The sequence below is a fragment of the Copadichromis virginalis genome, linkage group LG2 (assembly GCF_057382275.1).
Source record: "Copadichromis virginalis isolate Kocher_CV1m ecotype Utaka linkage group LG2, C_Virginalis_male_GT1.1, whole genome shotgun sequence".
NCBI classification, from domain to species: Eukaryota; Metazoa; Chordata; class Actinopteri; order Cichliformes; family Cichlidae; genus Copadichromis; species Copadichromis virginalis.
In genome coordinates, this window is record NC_140619.1 from 6,538,308 (window position 1) to 6,558,620 (window position 20,313).

General features: G+C 39.4%; 1 protein-coding gene across 1 annotated transcript in view; it reads right to left on the bottom strand.

The window, feature by feature from the left end:
* Positions 1-16,463: 16,463 nt before the first annotated feature.
* fstl5 (follistatin-like 5) overlaps positions 16,464-20,313 on the bottom strand; it is a 200,923-nt gene continuing 197,073 nt past the window's right edge. Inside the window, exon 17 of the mRNA XM_085469313.1 lies at positions 16,464-18,881. Coding sequence (XP_085325439.1) covers positions 18,179-18,881 — 703 coding nt within the window. The 3' untranslated portion in view covers positions 16,464-18,178. The remainder of the gene's footprint in view (positions 18,882-20,313) is intronic.

Here is a 20,313-nt window from a genome sequence, read left to right on the forward strand (position 1 = left end):
CCTTATCAGGGTATAGGGCAAGAGGTGGGGTACACCCTGGACAGATCGCCAGATGCAGGGTTAACACAGAGAAACAGACAACCCTTCGCACTCACATTCATACCTATGGGTGGAATTCTGTGGGTGAAAGCCGGTGTGCATGGAAAGAACCTGCAAAGAGCACTCCATACAGAAAAACACAAGGAAAGTGGTGGAATCAAACGCAGGACCTTCTTGTTGTTAGGCAACAGTGCTGCCCAACTGATAATGGTGCTGCATGAAAAGTTAAGGTATCATCTAAGTGACTAGACTTCACACTCTGGAAATTTTACAGACATTACAAACCCGTTCTGATCTGTCCTGTGGTGAAACTGGTGAATTAACAGACAGCCAGAGTAGCTTTGTTTAAGAACAGTGGGCAATGTTTTAGCTCAGTGGGATGTGCTCGCTGGCACTCAGGAGGTGGAGCGCAGGGTCAGCGTTGGGAACACCCAGTGCATCCAACTGTGTGTGGTGTGTGTGTGCAGAATGAATGTGAGTATGTTTGAATACGTGAACGTAGTCTGTAATTTAAAGGTCCTTTTAGTACTTGTTAAAACCAGAAAAGCACTATTAATGTTCACCATTTAACTTTTTTATCCAAATCAGTCTTAGCTGTATTTACCAGTGTAATCAAAGGACACCTGTAATTAGCTCAGCATGTTACAACCTTGTTTTTGCATTCTTATGTTCAGTATTGTTCTTTTTCCATATTTCCATAACAGAAAAATAAGAAATGATCCTACCTTGTTTCAGAGGCTTGCATATCCATCATAAAGCAAACTGTTCCTTTGCGGTCTGCCACCATAGCTCAGTTAGTAGAGCATGAAACCAACGAACTGTACAAGGGCAGAGACTTTACCCGCCCCCTTCTCTTTTCCTGCCTTCCTGTCCAATCATCAACAGTTATTTCTAATAAAGACAAAAATGAATGAAAAAGGAATGAGGGGAGGGGTGGGGTGGGTGAGGGGATACGGCCACTGAAAGTGGTTCCAACCATAGGCTGTATATTCCAACAAGTGAAGTCCCCTCCTGCTGACCACAAAAAAGAATACAGGTTTAAGCCACTTATGAGCTGGCTTCAATTTATAAACCTGGAAGCTACGTCCATCTTTGCGTCTGCTGTGTCAGATCAAAGTGCCTCAGAGAAAAGCTTCCTGTAGGTGACACTGTTGTCAGGTCAAGGGCTGCATCGTTCCAAGGACTCGGCCGTGAAGAACACCATCTCACTTTGATGAGAACAATATTTTAGCTAAATATATATTCTGGATAAATTAAAGCATTATCAAGTTGTCTGTGGTTTCCTTTATTTGTCCTTCCCCCTGTCCTGTCCTGCAGGATAAACATCAGTGATTCACCACAAATTTATTTTTGTGATTCTCTATATGCAGCTGTTTTGTTTTGTGTTAGAGATACCTCTGCAAATACAAGAAACAAATATCTAGAAATTGTTTTAAATGATTCCACCAGTCCCTCAACTACAGAGAACAGATATCTGTTCTCCCCCTGTTCTCCTCTTCATCTCTAAGCTGCTGTTGGCTCCTCTTCCTAACACTGCCGAAATTGTCCAGGGGTGAAATGCCTCTGTCCCTTCACCTCTCAGCTCTCACCGGTGGGTTTCTCAGTCTCTCCTGACTCTACTCACAGAAGGAAAACAACCATGGCGATTAACAACAAAAGCTGAAAACTTTATCAAGTCTCTGTTAACAATCGGATGAAAACACAATTTGCTCTTAGAATCACCTGTATATATTTTTTATATTTTAATCATAATAATGGATTGCATTTATATAGCGCTTTTCGAGACCCTCAAAGCGCTTTACAATTCCACTATTCATTCATTCTCACATTCACACACTGGTGGAGGCTACAGTTGTAGCCACAGCTGCCCTGGGGCAGACTGACAGAAGCGAGTCTGCCATCGGCCCCTCTGGCCATCACCAGTAGGTGGTAGGTGAAGTGTCTTGCCCAAGGACACAACGACCAAGACAGACAGAGTTGGGGATCGAACCAGCAACCTTCCGGTTACAAGATGAGCTTCCCAACCCCCGGAAACACGGTCACCCCTCAATCAGAGACAAATTAGAGACAAAAATAAAATTAAAAAGGGGAAACGGAACATATAATCCTGCGGAAATGTTGGGCTTTACAACAAAGGCGACAGGCCCAGATTGTATGATATAAACATGCCAAAAATTGTGCATTTACTGCATGTCTTATTATTAGTTGCTCTATACAGCAGTGTTTCCCAACCACATAGATGTGCCGTGAGAAATGATCAGGTGTGCCGTGGAAGATTATCTGGTTCCACCTGATTAGTACTGTAAGTGACCGGCATGGCTGAACATTTACACTCTCTTCCACTAGAGAGCAGTACAACTACCTGCTCTAATTAAATGGGTTGCCAACTGCCAGTAAAACAGAAGAAGACAAGATGACATTACATAACAGTCATCTTTGGTGATGTACCCGTGATTTTTCCAACCTGAAATATGTGCCGTGGCTCCTAAAGGTCGAGAAACACTGCTATACAGGATGAGAGCTCATGTAAATATGACTTTAGCACATGATGGTTAAGTCAGTCTGTTTCCTTATCGCAGTCATGGATCAAATGTTTGGCCCAGTAAACATACTTAGTTTAAAAAGTGAACTGTCTGCTTGTTTGTTTGTTTGTTTTTGCTAAAACGTTTAAGACAAACCGGCCCAACTTTGACAGAAAACTAAACTAAATAGCCAACCAGCCAAAGTATGTTAAGTGGCGATATCACTAATGTCACATAACTTGGCTGAAAGTTAGGTAAATTTAACTTCAATTTTCTTCCTTATGCTAACATTTGTTCCATTGGATATTTGAGAAAGATAAAACTCAGTGCTTACTTTTAAAAGTTCATTTCTGGACTGCTTCACTTCAACCATCCACCATTTTTTCCAAAAAACTTCTTCAAGCTTAGGATTGGCAATGAATCCTGGAATAGGGTGGGTGTGAGGTAACTTCACGTGTGTGTGCCATTCCTCAATCCTCTCTTTTCAGTAATGAAGTAAACTTTCATTTTGCATTGATACCCATTACCTTTTAAAGGGCACAAAATGCACCACAAAGACACCCACAAACAAAAAAATCAAGTAAAAAAAAAATAAGCAGAAACATTAATAGGTAGAGTGGCCATTTATGTTGTGAAGATACTTTTACTCACATTAAAGTTACCTGGATCACTAGAGTTTAAATATCAAAACACAAAGCACTGATGAGAACCTGCATGAGCTGCGAAACCCCAAATAGCCACAGTGGATATTAATATGTTAGCGTGTTGACCCAGAAGCATATGGCTGTATTTTTTTTTTTTTATGTAATTAAAATATAAACTGCCTTTGTGAGGTCAAAAGAAGAATCTCTTACGCTTAATCTTCTTATGAGTTTGATTCTAATTAACAAAGACAGAAACTGATTCTTCTAGAGGCACAAATTACCTGCTGCTCTGCTGTCAACATCTGCATCACGTAAAATCATGTAAAAGCCAGGATTAGTGCTCTGTGAGTAACATCCAGGTAAAATTAGACCATAACAAGTGAACCCGCAAAGGTTTCAGCTAACACGTCTGCCTTCAGTATACAAAGTGTCTCATTAACAACTCTGAGTAAACATCTGATCCAGAAAACCTCCATTCGCCAAAGTTGCTAGCAAATTAAAAGTTATTTATAGTGTTTACTTTTATGATTTATGAAACCTGTATTTGTTAAAACTTGTTGTATAACTAAAAACAAGAAAAAAAACCAGATTCATGTGACACTTGTACATTGCTACATTCCTGAAAAATATCTCCCCTCTTGCAGCTCTGTCTTTTCCCCAGTAATGGTGATATATTCCTGTTGGCCAGCTGCCCAGAATATGAAGATGTTTACACCCAATTATGCCATTTCAAAACAAAGCCACACCGACTGAGACTTTTTATGCTTGTAATGACTACTATTATTTTGGCTTATCATCCTCAACAGGTTAAGAAGGACTAACTTGTCCCAAAGTGAAGGGACACATCTTAATTTCTGTACAGGCTCTATATAAATAATAGAAGTGGACAGACAGTAGTGGGTGTGGTGTTATAAGGAATATAGCAATGTGGCTAATCCTAGGCCAGAGAAATAAACCTGTTTTAATTTTCTTTCAAAGACTTACTTGGAGTTGCACATCCTAAAAATATGTATAAACATGATAACGAGCAATACAATGCACTTGTCACCGCTTCTATGCTAAAAATACTCCTATCAGTTCATAGGTGTCACTGTTAATTAAGTGGAAACAGAAGAAAAACTCAACTGCAAAGTGAGATTTCTGACATTTTTCTCCAACAATTTGCTGTAATAATGTGTGAAGTGTGAGTTTATAAATAACAACAGAAAGGCAGAAAATCTGTTTTTTTCCTTGTAGTTTTACTGAAGTAACTTTAAATTCATGAGCCAGATTGCAGTGAAGGTCCTCCTTCAGTTCTGTAGTCTAGCTCTTCAGTTGAGAGGTTTGCATTATGGAGGAGTCCCTCTTGGCCTAAAAACCACAGGACGACTTCTTCTTTCTGTGCACTCAGATTTTCTCTCTGAACAGCTGGCTTTTTGGCTAAGAGCTGTCGAGCTGGCAAGAGCTGGATGATGTTTCCTCCTGGCAGTGATAGAGCTGCTCTCTAGAATTATTTCCCCCCGTGCAGGATGCGTCTCGCTGTGTTTAGCAACCCAGGAGACGGGCATCACATCTGGTCCTGCACTCAACAGCGACAGGCAGTGAGAGCTAAATTCTCCTAATGACGGCTGGCTGGCCAACGGCCTGATCCACCAGGGCCTGGGTGTAAAGCTGGCATCCTGCTCTAGTAGAGAAAGAAATCCAAATATGGGGACCTATATGATTTGTGAAACATTGAACACATTTGGGGGGGTTCACTGGGTGCCTGAATGGAAATGAGAAAGGTTTGAGACTGAACCTGCTGCTGCATGTTTAGCTCTGCTAGTTTTCTCCAAGGTCACACTCTGTGGTCTGAAAGCTGTTGTGTCCAGATGGACGGTAGGTCAGCTACATGATGGATACTATATGTTCATAGTGATTGATACAAGACAGCAGGGATTTAACTCAGGGCTGGTTCATACACTACAAGTATCTGCAAGGTTTTTAAGTGGAATAAAACTTAGAAATCAATGATTCTGTTGTTGCTGGATGTTCTAGTTTCTCTTTGGTCAAAGTTGTAGTAAATAATCATGCCTGCTGCATTAGCGTTCTCCACAGGGCGTAAATCTGTGTCTGACAATGTTGGAAACTGGTCATTTCATTGGTTAATTTTCTGTGAACACTGAAATCACAATTATAATAGCTCATAAACCTCCTAAGTCTCATCTCTGGTTCAAGCTCTGTTGTTGTTACTACTTCTTCAGTGACAGAAATACAGAGATAGAATGTAATGAAGTACAAATATTTTGTTACTGTACTTGAGTATTTATTTTTAACACATATCTGTACTTTCTACTGATTACATCAAACTGGTTTGAGCCTGAAAAGCAACACATAAAAGGCAATCCTAATGGTGTATCAATCACCAAAGATTATCATATCCAAAGACATGAAAGAGGTAATATAATTTATGCATTATTTATAGTGTCATAGGGGTTACAGTGGGCCGTTTTTTCATTGGTTTGTTTTGTTAATTTGTGATAAGTTGTGGTAGCGGCATTTCAGCTTTACAGAAGAGAAGAGAGCATAAAGGGAGTAACTTTTTTTAGTATCAGGAAATTTCAAATGCACTGTTTCTATCAGCTCATCAAATATCAGCAATATTAGTAAGTAGTGCATTTGATAAACTGGAAATTTAAAACTTATGCATAAGTCATCATTTGTTAAATAAGATATTGAATCTGTATACACTGCAAAGTTATGTTTTAGTTTTCTTCATATCATAAAATGTCCTACAAAACAACCTGAGGTATACTTACTTTGTGTTATTTAATGGCTGCATGAAAATGCTCATTTTTGTGAACGGGTTAGTTTGGCAGACTGTGTTGGATTTAATGTAAAGAAGAACATGTTGGACTGGTGCACAGTGGTGCTCATGGCCAGAGTTGGGTTACATTAAGGGTAACAGGAATGAAAATGAATTTAAGCTGATGATTCTGAGATTCAGTCATTTAATTCCACCTTCATACAAGCTTTATATCGTCTTAAAATGTGACGGTATACTACATAAACAGTATACTGTCATTGTAGAGGATGAACATCAGCCAAGAAAACTCATGAAACATCTGCTTACATCTTGTTGAATTCAGTTGTGTGTACTCCATAAAGAGCAGTAAACCTGCAGGTCAGCTGATCATAGCTTGTACACAAAGAAAATCCACTGGCGCTCACAACAGAACTGATTATTTGAAGGCAGACTCTTCAGTAATAAAACAGAGAAAACCCCAACAATCATATGACCCCTTATGAGCAAGTGGTTGGCAACAGTGGGAAGGAAAAACTCAGTTTTAACAGGAAGAAACCTCCAGCAGAACCAGGCTTAGGGAGCAGCAGCCATCTTTTGTCTTCAAAAGAGTTTACTTTCTTACTTTGAGTACATTTCAGAGCCTGTACGTTTTCACTTTTACTTGAGTAAAGAAATTTAATCAATACTTCAACTTTTACTAGAGAATTTTTAGATAGTATATTATATCTACTGTATAGGCATATATCCTAAATATTTAAACCAAAATCCGTATCCGTATATTATCACATCTCACTTAGGAGTAAAAAGAAACCTCTAAGCTGGACAGAAAATCAAATTTGATTTATATTTTGATGTATATATTAACATCACCGATATTAAAATATAGACAATTCTGATAAGATTATTTTTCTTTTAGCATTCCTCAGCCCTAAATCTTAAGCGCCATTTCAATTAATGTCCTCAAAAAATGTTTTCGTTTCCTTAAATTAGGGAATAATTAAAGACAGCAGCAATGACAATAAGTGTATATTTTCCAAAAACTGATAAGAAACCAAAAATTAACTTAATGTGTTTATCATTTGTAATAAATATCTGTTTTTCCTTTTTTTTTACTCTCACATTATCTTGTTTGCAATAACAGTAATTTAAAAAAAGAAAGATTAGATAATAAAAAAAATGATGATTAGCCTTACCAGCAATATCCTCTGCTGCTGAATGAAGAAAGAGTTGCCATCTGGGAAACTTAGATTTTCTGTTGAGGAAGTTCAAACATCAAAGACTTTGCCTAAAAACATCCAAACAAATACACCCAAAGAGATTGTTAGCAGTGTACCAACATATAGACAGTTAACGCATATCAACCTCATTTCCTACAAACATCTCAGCTGGATATCACTGAGAGTGTTATAAAACTGCTGTAGTCAGAAGTCTGCTGTCATGAGATACAGAAGCACAATGAGCGCCTTGAATATACTCCAGAGTTTGCTTGCAGTAATGTGATGGTCATTTCATGCCTTTTTGGGGCTCACAGATACACACTCCTTTATCACTGTGAAGAGTTTGATGAAATTTGTTTGGAGAAGTGCAGGGGCTGACTTGCTCTGTATGACAGTTCCGTTCAAAGATTCCTTGTTAAAAGAAGTTGGGACTGATCTTTTGAAACAGGAAATAACAGGCTTTTAATCTCCTTAAATGTCTGTGAGCCCGTCTGATGTACAGAAACAGTATGGAGACGAACATCCGACTCAGAATAGATTTTGGTAATCAAAGTTGCTTCTTCATGAGCACTGAAACAGAGTTTTACTTTTAAAAAACATAGTTGTGTGCGAGAGAGAGAGACCCAATACAATATCATCATTATACTCAGCTCACAAAGTGATATCATTGCAGCTTTAAACATTTTGCAATCTTCCAAGTGGTAAACTGAACAAAACTGAGTATGTCTAAGATATTTTTTTAGTCTTTTTGCTACAAATGGAACGACTGACCAACCCTGTGAATAAAACCCGTCAACAATATTGCATCCACATGATAAAATGACTGAGCCTTACACAGGAGTATCGTATCTTGTATCTTGTTTACTGAACCTTCTTTTCAATACATATTCAGAAAATCAGCGTCCGTTTCACTGCCTCCTACAGGACACTCTCTTCTTCCACTTTCTTACAAACATTAATGTGACACAGAGCCGATACTGCCTCTCCTGGCATTACCATTGTAACAACACACTCATTCTATCTGTTTCTTTCAGATGAATAACAGGAACTTAGGATGTATGTATCTATGAATAATAACTATTATGCATACCCATATATTTATATGAACAACTAAGTTCTTGCGATACCACAGTAGATTACTTTACTATTAAAGTATTTTGAATGTGGGACAGCAGTCGCCAGTTTTCTGTGATATAATGAGCTCTTTTGGTCTAATAATAACGTGATAGTGAAAATGTTGAAAAGTTGATGCAACCCTTTGTGCTGTACTCAAACTTTCCTCAATTATTCTTTCCTTCTACAGTATGCAGAGAGAAATCTTTAAAGGTGATAGATTTGCTGAAGTGTGATGTAGTTTTTCCATGTTCAGCGTTTCTAGTGTTGGTGAGCTTTTCATTTGAGTAGACTTAATGTTAGCTTAATCGTCCTCAGCTGATGTTAATTGGAATTATGACCCATGAGATGAGCTTTCATATTGGTTGTATTCTCAGAATATTTTCCTTTTATACAACATTTGCAAATCCCTTGTGTCATATTCATTTCCTTTGTCTTATCCATCGTAAAATAAATAAATCCCAAATAAGTCCATATAAGTGATTTAAACAAAGACAGTGCTTTTTGTTCTCCAATCCCTCCATGTTTGTTTTAGCCACTTCCTCCCGATACTGACTGTTATCTCTGCTATTTTACTGGAACCTGTTCCTCTATTATTCATCCTCCACCCCGGTCGGCTCAAATGACTGCACAGTTGTGGAAACATGTGGCATGCTAGCTTTAGCTAGTGCACTTGATGATCCCGTTTTTGTCTTTGCCTGTTTATCCTTCTTTTGTACATTACCAGCTAACCTCACCGCATCTGACACATTTTATCAATCTAATAATAATAATAATGGATTGGATTTATATAGCGCTTTTCAAGGCACCCAAAGCGCTTTACAATGCCACTATTCATTCACTCACTGGTGGAGGCAAGCTACGGTTGTAGGCACAGCTGCCCTGGGGCAGACTGACAGAAGCGAGGCTGCCATATCGCGCCATCGGCCCCTCTAGCCAACACCAGTAGGCAAGTAGGGTAAAGTGTCTTGCCCAAGGACACAACGACCAGGACAGAGAGCCCGGGGATCGAACCGGCGACCTTCCGGTTACAGATACGCTTCCCAACCCCCTGAGCCACGGTCGCCCCCAATCTAATGTCAGTTAGTAACTTGTTCCACTATTTTGGTTGTTTATTGATGTTCATCAAACAGCTAGTAGGTGCATTACCACCACCTTCAGGCTGTAGTGGTGCATTACATACTACCAAATGGAAAAAGTGCAAAATAGTTGTTTTTGGGCAAATAAATAAACAAGTAAAAACAAAATAAAAACAAAATGTTGCATAAATTAGCATTTTTCTGAATAGTTTAATGACTATCTGAGTGCTCATGCCTATCCCTGATTATATTGTAGTAAGCTAACAAACAAAAACAAAGAAACAAAAACCTAAACAGTAACAGCTGTCTCCACCCCTCTGTCAGCCTTGGTGCTGGTTTAATACCTTGTTTTCAACATGGATCCATTTTAGTGACTAGATAATAACCTTTTTTGATGGTTGAAGACTTTCAGTTGGGGAAATATTGGATCAGAGTAAACAATTCTAGATGATTTATTATCATTATGTAACACATGACTGAACAACAAAATTGTAGATGCAGTCCCTTTATGCAACTCAAAAACAACAAAAAATGAAGAAATTATTTAGTAATTTTAAAAAAATCTGTTTTTCATGTTAAGTGCGGAGGTTTCATTGTCTTACAGCCTGAGGAAAGAACCTGCTGTGAAGTCTTGTGGGATGACAGCAGATACGTCTGCTTGTCAGACAGCAGCAGGGTGAACAGGGGTGTTGCTTTTTTGTTTTTTTTTTGTTTTTTTCATGTGCTTTAGGCCCTGACACCTCACTGGTATCTCAGAAGCTTGGTACAACATTGGTGCTGGTGATATTCTGGGAGATTCTGATCACCAGCTGCAGAGTCTTCTCCTGGGGTGTATATGTCCATTATCAATTGATATTTTCAGTCCGAATACAGTGTAGTAGAAGTTAACAAGAACTGAAGTTTTAAGCCTGTTGCATTAATGTTTTGGCCTCCTTTTATTTTATTTATTTGTTTATTTACTATGTTTGAGAAATGATTAGTAAACCAACCATCTATAAACTGACAAATACAGGTACCTGCTACATGGCAGCAGCAACCGCTAAAGGCAAGCTAAGTCTAAGCTTAGTTATGGCACCTCTGGTCAGTTTTTTGGGTTCTGATCATTTACTGATAATGCAAATGCACAAAAGGACCAGCCAATTACTCCCAGTATATATGGCTGCAGCACACAGACACATGCTATCTGCTAATTAGTGCAAGAAATAGGCTCTAAAACATTGTTTTAATGGCTGATGCTTTGTGTTTTAACATCAGGGATTGAATCCCTTGGAGCCAGCCTCAAGTGGTCATTAGTGGAACTGCAATTTGATGTGTCAGTGACCGCTAGGCTTTCTTTACTATGGTGGAGATGTTTGATGATCATGAAAAGTATCAAAGACAAAGAATCTGATTAAGCATACACCATACAACACCAATGGGAAAATCTCTCTCTCTTTTTTTTACTACTTTATATCGAAGGTTTCAGTTTTATTTTATGGTTGAGGTGATGCAGTTAGAATAAGCTAGGAGAAACCTACCATGCTCGTCCATTTGAGAGCCAGCAGTACTCATATTTTACTCAGCAATATGACAAATATGTGTCAGAAAAGATGCAGAAACTGTTGAGGAATCCTGAGTTTGACTTTGGAGCCTTTTGCTGCTAGTTTTTCTTTTTGGGTCAACCTTGAGGAGCCCTCCCTCTGCTGCCTTTTCACAGCACACTGAACAGCAAAAGGACAGACAAGGTGCATGTTAAGTGAAGGTGGTGGCTCCTGTCATAGTCGACCTGGGTGCTATCAGGACGGGATCAGTCGTCTGTGTCTGGATGACAGAACTGCCTGCGTCTCCATCACTGCAGAGTGTCCACAGGCGTCTTTCGGCCTCGGTGTCATGACAGCCAGCTCAGCATGACAATAGGACAACTAAAGGGGACAAGCCGTCTGCTGTCAGCAGTTAAAACCAAATCCTGGGCTCCTGCCATCAACATATGTCCAAAATCTGAACTATTAAAACTTCACCTCGACGCTGATATAAATTTACTTAAACAATGTTGAAATGCTTATACAAATATTCAACATCTCCTGTCAAAATTAGACATTTGGCAAAGATTTAGGAAATGACCTTTAAAAAGTTTTGCTATTTGCAGATTGGTGTGCAGATCCTCGAACTCCCCCGAAGGACTGCTGAACATTGGCTTAAGAAGCAAAACCCCTAAAACTCCCATCTGTTAAAAAGAAACGAGATGTCCTGATGATTACAAGAATCAGAATCAGAATACTTTAATAATTCATAAGGAAATTATGTACGAGGAGACAATATTTGGTTAATTTCCTAAGGAATATTATGGACTATTAAAAGGGAATATTAACAAAGCAGTTTTGCTAAATGTTGCAAACTGGCATGTTGGCCTGAAAAAGTGCTGATTTCGAACCACTCCAGAGATTTGATTGTTGCTGCTTCTCCAGTGTGGATTCTAGAAATTTGTATTTTGTAGACTGAACAACCATTTTTTAGCAATAAAAAAAATTATAATAATTTGTTTGCCTTACTTTAATCAGTCAGCAAATTACAAACTAAGCATTGACCATGATGGCCAACCATTCTGTAGGCCCGGCCTGTGTGACTTGGGTGGAAGTGTTTTATAGTGGAAATAGTGGATGTTAGTTCATTGGGTTCTGCAACATCTCTGACCACACTGTGATCATCACATCATATAAGAAAACATGCAGGCACATTTCTTATTTCTAACAGAGACCACAAAAAATGATATAACCCAATAGATCCTCACAATCATCACTTGCACCTTAAATCCATGTCGCAGAACTCCAGGTTTATTTTTCTGCTGGGAAGACAGCAGGGAGCCAGTGTTTGCTCAGCTAGTAAATAGACACACAGGACATGTGATGAGTGAAAGACCAGTTTTTTATAAACTTAGCCCAAATACACATCCATCCACCCATCCAAATCTGTTGTACAGTGTTTGCGCTATTTGTATGGATTTGTTGGACTGCACATATTTTGTGTTTGGTCAAAGTGCTACATTCATCCAGTTGTTTAGTGTGTACATTGTGTGATCACTAAAGTTAAGCATTAGTTTGAAGCACTAAGTGGAAATCTTATCAGCATAAACTTTGTGTTCAGTTTAAAATAAAAGCACACAAACTTGGTAGACTCTTATTGTACCTCTGTCACTATTCAAAGCTATCCTCCCAGCCTTAAGAATTTTTTTCTGCTCATTTTCTGCAACCCCACAGAAGAGAAATGTGTAATTTATTCAAAGTCCATGTTTGCTATAGTAATTAAATTCCTTCGTATGTTTACATTTTGTTTATTTCACCACTGTGACTAGTTCATTTAGCATTTTGGGAAGGCTTCTTTGTCTGAGAGAAAATCCATTTTCTAGCTCCTACCATTCACCGCCACACACAAGTACGCTGATTATTCCGGAGGCACAGAGCGGGAGCGCGGGCAGGAGAATGCAGGATGAGGACCTACAACTGACACAAGGTGCAAGCACCACCAGTGGCCTCAATCAGTCACGAGGTGCCTCAGCACGAATGGAGCAGAGAGGTTGTTGTGCTGGCAGCCCCCAGCAGCATGATTAAGGAGCCAGCGGTGTGATTACGCTGCTCGCCTTATGAATGGAGTAATAGAGGGAGGCATAGTCTGGTGCTAAATTCTCCTGATGGAGGTGAGACATGAGTATGCGGTGGGGAGGAGTCCGAGGCCCTCCCATGTGACCGAGAGAAGATAAAAGACTGACAATAGATAATTAAGGAACTGCCAGGACCTCTTTTCTATTCACATGGCTGTATTATTAAAGGGGATTCAGTCAGGAAGAATATTAATATAAACTACAGCCCGTGTGACTCAGATGAATATAAATTGGGGCCGGTGTGTGGAGGAATGCATTAGGGAGTGTTTATCAGGAGCACAGTGGAGCACGGTGATCATGAGAATGGGCTCCACACTTTGCCAATGAAGCTGTGTCGAGCTCCGGTGAATTAACAAACGCATGTCATCAGCAACAAAGGTGCTTTTGAGCAGTTTGCATGTTCACATATTTAAATCGCTGCTGCAGAAAAAAGTCACACAGCTGCAGTTTTTTTGCATATTAGTCTTCGTTCATTCAAGCTTCATCACTTTCAATGATTCAAAAAAAGAAAGAAAAAGAGTTTAAATCCCCTGTTGAAGAAAATGTATTTTTCAAGCTACATAGTACTAAAGAACATTAGGCAGAAAAGCATTTCATTCGTTAAGCATCAGTATAATCAGTTCATCACAGAGTAAATATATTTCAGGCAGTGAAAAGGTGAGACTTTTCTGTGTCGTAGTTGTGGTTGAATTTGGTAAGTTTTTCATATCTGTGGACAAAAAAGGCTTATCTGCTGTAGGGGTTGTTGAGATGGAAGTACCTCTCCACATGGATTTCACAGATAAGTATTCAACCTTGTGCAATTTGGAGGATCCTTTTATCCAAAACACCCGACTGAACCTGCAGCTGTATACATTTTAAAGATGAATAAGCCCTGAGAGAAAAATATGACAGTGCCAGAAAACATTACCTGTGCTGAAACATGAATATACTGGCTATAATATTTTTTTTTCTTCCATAACACATATCAGTGGGAAGGAAATTTCAATGATGAACCACTGAAAAAGTCAAGGATATGACTTTAATATAGAAAAAAAATCAGAAAAAAACAAAATTCTTAAAGTTTTCTTCATCTTCCTTTGAAGATAATGACAAGTTCCAAATTAGAGTTTAGATTTGCATCCAAAAACTTCAGTTTTTCCCCCTTCATTAATCAAATGGTTGTATCCCTCCAGATATGTCCCTTACAATCTCCTAAAGGCCAAGATGACTTCTTGAAACGAGCCAGTTTGTCCATCCAACAGTCCAAACATCAAAAAATAAATGTAATCTTTGTTTGATAGATTTCTCAGTGTTTTCAAAAATTATAACCCAAGTTTCCCTTTGCAGGAAAATCCTGCAGATTACCCAGGCAGTTTTGCCGATGTGGTGGTGTTAAAAAAAAAAAAAAAATCAGGAAAAGCCTTTCATTCTTATAAATTAGAACACCATAATTTGCATAAGAATAGTTTGCCTCATCAGCGTTGATGGAGATTCACTCTGTTCTCAGGGACTTCTCAGTTTCATTTTCATTAAATGTCTTCTGCCTGCAGCACACTTTAAATGGCAGTATTTTTACCTTCACAGGTAGGTGATTCCCAAATGAAAAGCTGGCAAAACGTGACTTTATATGATTTTATAGATTAAGTTATAAAATCACCTGATACAAAATGAGCTCTAACTGGATCAACTTAAGTATGTAGTAAACACAAATACGAAGTTTTCAATAATACGTGATTTTGTAAAAAATACTAAAATGAATTTTAATGCCATTTTGAACAATTTTGAACATACTTACCCTCTATTAATCCATTGTTATTTGCTTATCTAAAGTCAGGTAATGGTGGCAATAGGCTAAGTGGGTTTTTCCAAATGTCCTTCTCCCTAGTCATACTTTCCAGTTACTCCTGGGGGATCCTGGGGCGCTTAAAGACCAGACGAGATATATAATCTCTCCAGTGGGTTCTAGGTCCAGGGTCTCCTCTGAGTTCAGTGTGCATGGAAAACCTCCAAAGGAAATTGTCCAGAAGGCATCCTAAGCAGACGCAGAAGTACCTCAATGAACATAGGTGAGGGTTGGGGTGCAGATTGACTCGTAAAATGAAAACTTTCCTTTGAGCTCCGCTCTCTTCTTACCACGATAGTCTGGTACGATGGCCACATTGCTGCTGAAGCCTCATCAATCCACTAGTCCAAATCACAGCCCACCTGCTCATCACTTGTTAACAAGATAATTGAAGTCCCCTGCTTGAAGTAATAATAATAATGGATTGCATTTATATAGCGCTTTTCGGGGCTCTCAAAGCGCTTTACAATTCCACTATTCATTCACTCTCACATTCACACACTGGTGGAGGCAAGCTACAGTTGTAGCCACAGCTGCCCTGGGGCAGACTGCCAGAAGCGAGGCTGCCATATCGCGCCATCGGCCCCTCACCAGTAGGTAGTAGGTGAAGTGTCTTGCCCAAGGACACAACGACTGTGTGCCGGGGCTCGAACCGGCAACCTTCCAGTTACAAGACAAACACCCAACTCTTGAGCCACGATTGCCCAGTAGAGAACCATGGCCTCAGGCACTTGGAGGCAGTGACTTTCTTGTACAAATATTTTTTTTAAGCAAATGAGTACTTGAAAAGCAAATATTGGTGCTATATCACTAAAATACACAAAGAATATACTTTCTTTACCTTCAGTTAGTCAAATACATTTCACATTTTACCTGAGAGCTAAGATCCAGTCACACAGAGACCTGTTGGCAACCACTGCTCACTAGAAGACAGGGGTTGCAATTGCAATTCTTTCTAGCTGTAAGTGTCACATTCACTTGCAGTATTCATGAAAGATGCTAACTTGTCTGCAAAGACTGTTCGCTTTCATAGTAAAAGTCATGCATTTTCAATTGTTTTGGGGGGTTTCCCCCTCCGATTCTGGTTTGGGTCGCACTTTTTCAAGTTTCACTACTTCTCAGTAAGCAGCAGGCGAGTGTTTGCAGATAAATCGTTGTCTTCCATGCACACTATGGGCAACTGCGGTAATCTGTTAGTGACCAAAGCAATCACAAGGAGGTTTTTGGTGCAGGACGCTCTTGGTGACTGATTTCAGCTGACACAGCCAGTAACCTCCAGCAATCATTCACGAACCATGGGGGAATACACATTGTTTCCCAGCAGGCTTAGGGAAGCTGATTGGTCTCTGTGTGGCTGAGGCCTGCAATAACAAAAATACACACACATTTTTGCATGAAACTAAAAAGTCTTAATTTATGTATTTTTTTTCTGCTTCTTACAGTTATCTTAAGCATTCTTTGCTGCAAGATAAATGCACCCAAAGGGAAAACAGACTTGTGACCTTGTTCTTGTTGCAGAATAAATAACGGTCAGCTTGGCTCCTAAAGGAGCCTTTATTCCATAGCTGTAAAGCGGCCTCTATAGAAGGTCACTTTAACAACAAAAAGACACAACGATACACTTGGTTCATGATATATTTTTTATTGTTGGGTAAAATGACAAGCGTGTTTTCTCTATATAAATAACAATCACATGAAAGAACATACGAGACATGGCTATAGGGAAGTGGAATCAGTTTTTGTGATCACAATGTGCTGCTTGGGAACAGGATGTCCATAATGATAGCTGTGTGTTTTGTTTTTCATTCTTAAAAAGGAGTGTGCTGATTTTCTGAAATGAACAGAACCTGGCAGAATCTGTACACTGATGAGAAACGAATGGAGTCACAGCCAGCCGCTATGTACAGGACATTAACAGAGAGAAAGGTCAGAGGTCGTCATCAGCAGAGTCGGGGTTTAAAACAGGAAAATTTAAATCAAAGTATATACGCTTTAACTGGAAAGACAGAATGACTATATATAATCTGTACACATCAAAAGTTCATACTAAATTTGAGATACAGTTGCCCATTGTGATTCAGAGTCATAGAGTGCTAGGGTGAATATGCATAGAAATGTGTCCAGCTAGGAAACGGTTTCATTGACTACTGCAGTAGCATCTAGAAAGAGCTGCTTCTCATGCTCAAAGACCCTCTACACGGCACAACCACATCTACCCCAGTCCCCAGTGTGCTAGTTCATCATTACTTCACATTAAAACATTCACTTGAAACATGCTGTCAAACAGAGCAGACTACGCATGTGCTCCACATTCAGCTACACTCTAAGATGCTTTTCTTTTATTTGGTCCAGGGATATTAAAATTATGACAGAATTTTCTTCACACACGAGTGCTCTATTGACTCTTAGCTAAGGAACATTTTTGAAATATTTTAAATTTCACAATGTGTAAAGCTGGCAATATTTACCTAACATCACCACTGACTTTCATTTTTCTGCTTTAGACTATAAATGAAAAGAAGAGGAAAAAAAAAACTATATAATTCAAAACCTTCCAAAGCTGGTTATAATTTCGGATCAAAGGTTACAGAGCACACAACCATAATGAACCACTCAGTCTCCACTTCAAACAGGATGGGATCACAGCAAGGGCTCGTTTTAATTAGACAGATTTGGCTGCATTCGATGGACGAGAGCTGTAGATTTGTGAGGAACCACTCACACTCACCATGAATGAAGGGGTCAAAGAAAGAGGTATTAGTCTGCAGTCACACTGGGAATAATTATGCTAATTCCTCTGATGGAGGGGAATTTTCCTTGAAGGCACAGGAAAAAAGTTGGGAATGGGAAAATTGAAATTATAAGATTTAATCTGGGTGTATACAATATATATGTATATATGCGTTTCTGCCGATTCACTTTAGTTTGTTTTTGTTAAGAGATTATCTACAGCATTCCCACACACTGAATACAACCGAATAATAATGCAAAGTTGCACATATTTATGATTTCATACCAATTTTCCTGAAAAAAATGTTACTAGCAAGCAACTTTGATGTAGAGGCAAACCCCCAGGTGAAAAGAAAACAAACAAACTTGGCTTCAAGACAATATCAATCAATTATGCCCTCACATATTTGTTCTTTTTTTTAGCATTTTTTATTTTATTTTATTTTTTTCATTTTCGGATGACAGTCCCTCATCCGTGTGATGAAGTCAATTTGGTTTCTGAATCTGTGGTTTTCATTATCGGACTCCCACAAAACTAAAGAATCTGCAACAGAATTCAGTGCATTAGTACCTTTGAAAGGAAAAAGCTCACTGGGTCTCATCGTCATGACCTAAGACTCTCCCACCCACACCACCACGTTGCCTTTGAGGACATCGGTGATCTCACAGTTGAGCTTGTTGAGCCGTCCATCCAGGATGAAGAGGGACTCTCTGGACGGTGTCATGAGGTACTGTCCGAACAGTCCGCTGCCCGCCATGATCCTGTTCTTGCTGCTCCACGGCCACTCAAAGGACTTGGTCGGCTCCTTCAAGCTCTTGATCATCTTGACTTTGCCGGTGCTCAGCTCCACAAACAGAGCGTCAGTTTGACGGCCGGAGCTGCCGAAAACGTTATACTGGTGGACTTCGGTGAAGGAGCGCTGGAAGGCCAGATCAGATAGGTGCAAGTTGGTGTGGATATCGAAGGGTTCCTGGATTTGCCCTCGCTCTGAGATCGTCTGGATTCTCATCAAGCCATCACTGTCATCGACAGTGACCAAGTAGTGGCCGTCTGGAGACACATAGGGAGTGCCAGTGATGTCACGGTTTTGTCCAATTACGCTGTCTGTCACGCTGTCTAAGATGAGCTGAGGCTGCGTGGCACCGGTAGAGTCTGGCCTGCAGTTAACAAAGTAATAGCCACCCAGATGGGTGTAGGCTACAGACTTGGGGATGCAGCTGTACTCCCATAAACTGATGTTTTTCACATATGAAGTCGTCTCCAGGTCAATCTTGTGTAGGACAGGCTCATTTCGATGAAGGATGAGGCCAAATCTGCAGAGAATTTAAAGAGAAAAACAAAGAAAAGATTTAATCAATATCACATTTTTCTTCTGAAATCCAAATTAAGAATCAAGAAACTGCCAACCCAGTTGACTGGTTGAGCACTTTGTACAAAAGTAGGGTCAGAACATATCCAAAATATTTCGGTTTACCTGAGCATGACTTTAGCGATACATTTTTCTCATTTAAGACTGTCCAAGCAGTAATGCACAACTGCCCAAATCTGCAGTTTGTTTAATAAACTCTTGAGGCTTCCTTCGAGATCAAATGAATCCCCACAGACCCCGTGTTAAAACAAAACACAAACGTAGAAGCAAGTTTAAATGTTGTATATTATTTCTATATACAGTTTCTGATGCATAAACTGCAAATAATGCACAATGTATTCCCTATAATCCCCATCCAGCAAACATCTCGGCTATCTGACAAAATGCCGCAACTCAGCACGTCCACACATTGCTGAGAATGAGATTTAGCGAGTCAGCAGGTGAAATTTGCCTCCTTAGTGATGCTGCAACTTTTGCATTTTTAGCCTTTATGGATTGTAATTGGTCAATGCTTTCCTTTAAACCAAGTGGAGTGAGTACCTGGAGAAAACTCACTCAAACACAGGCAGAATATGCAAACTCCACAAAAAAAAGCTCAGCTGTCAGTCAATCCAAATCTAGGACCTTTTCACTGTAGGGCATGAGTGCTAGCCACTGCAACACTGTGTTGCTCTGCTAAGATTAGAAGACCATCAGGTACCATTGTAGTTCTGACCGCCGGTGGCATTTCTCCCATGACCTGCTTGGAACCAATGGGGGGGTAAAGTAAATACATTTTGGGTTTAACTTGGTTTTCATTTGAAAACCAGTTGTAAAAGGGATTTCAATGGAAACTCATCCCCATATAAATAAACATACAGTCTCCTCAGTCTGGTTGTGCTGACAAATTTGACCAAAATTACACAAAAACAGTACATTAGAACTTTGAGGGGGTTTTTAAACACCTTTTCCTTGGATTGCTGCATGACTTTTTTGAATTTTGTTTCACAGACTTGAAGAGCTTCTGACTTTGCTAATCCAGAGTTTTACCTTTAACTCTAGCACTCATACTATTAGATAAAATATCTCAACAACTGCTGATGAAATTTGAAGTATATAGTCATCGCACCCCATGTTAATTATAATAATCTTGATGATTCTTAGTTTTTCCATCCTAGACCATCATCAAATTGCATTTTTAATTTTTTGTTTTATGACCAACTACATCATCCTATCAGCTGCAGCTGTGTTTAGTTCTACACTCTTTATAATTTGTGCTCTAATACAGACTGACTAGCAATTAGTGCTTGTAAGCTGAATTTGAGGGGCAAAATCATACGTTTCTAGGCTGTCTTCTCGAGCTTCCCGGCCTTTTTGGATGATTAATGCAGAAGGAC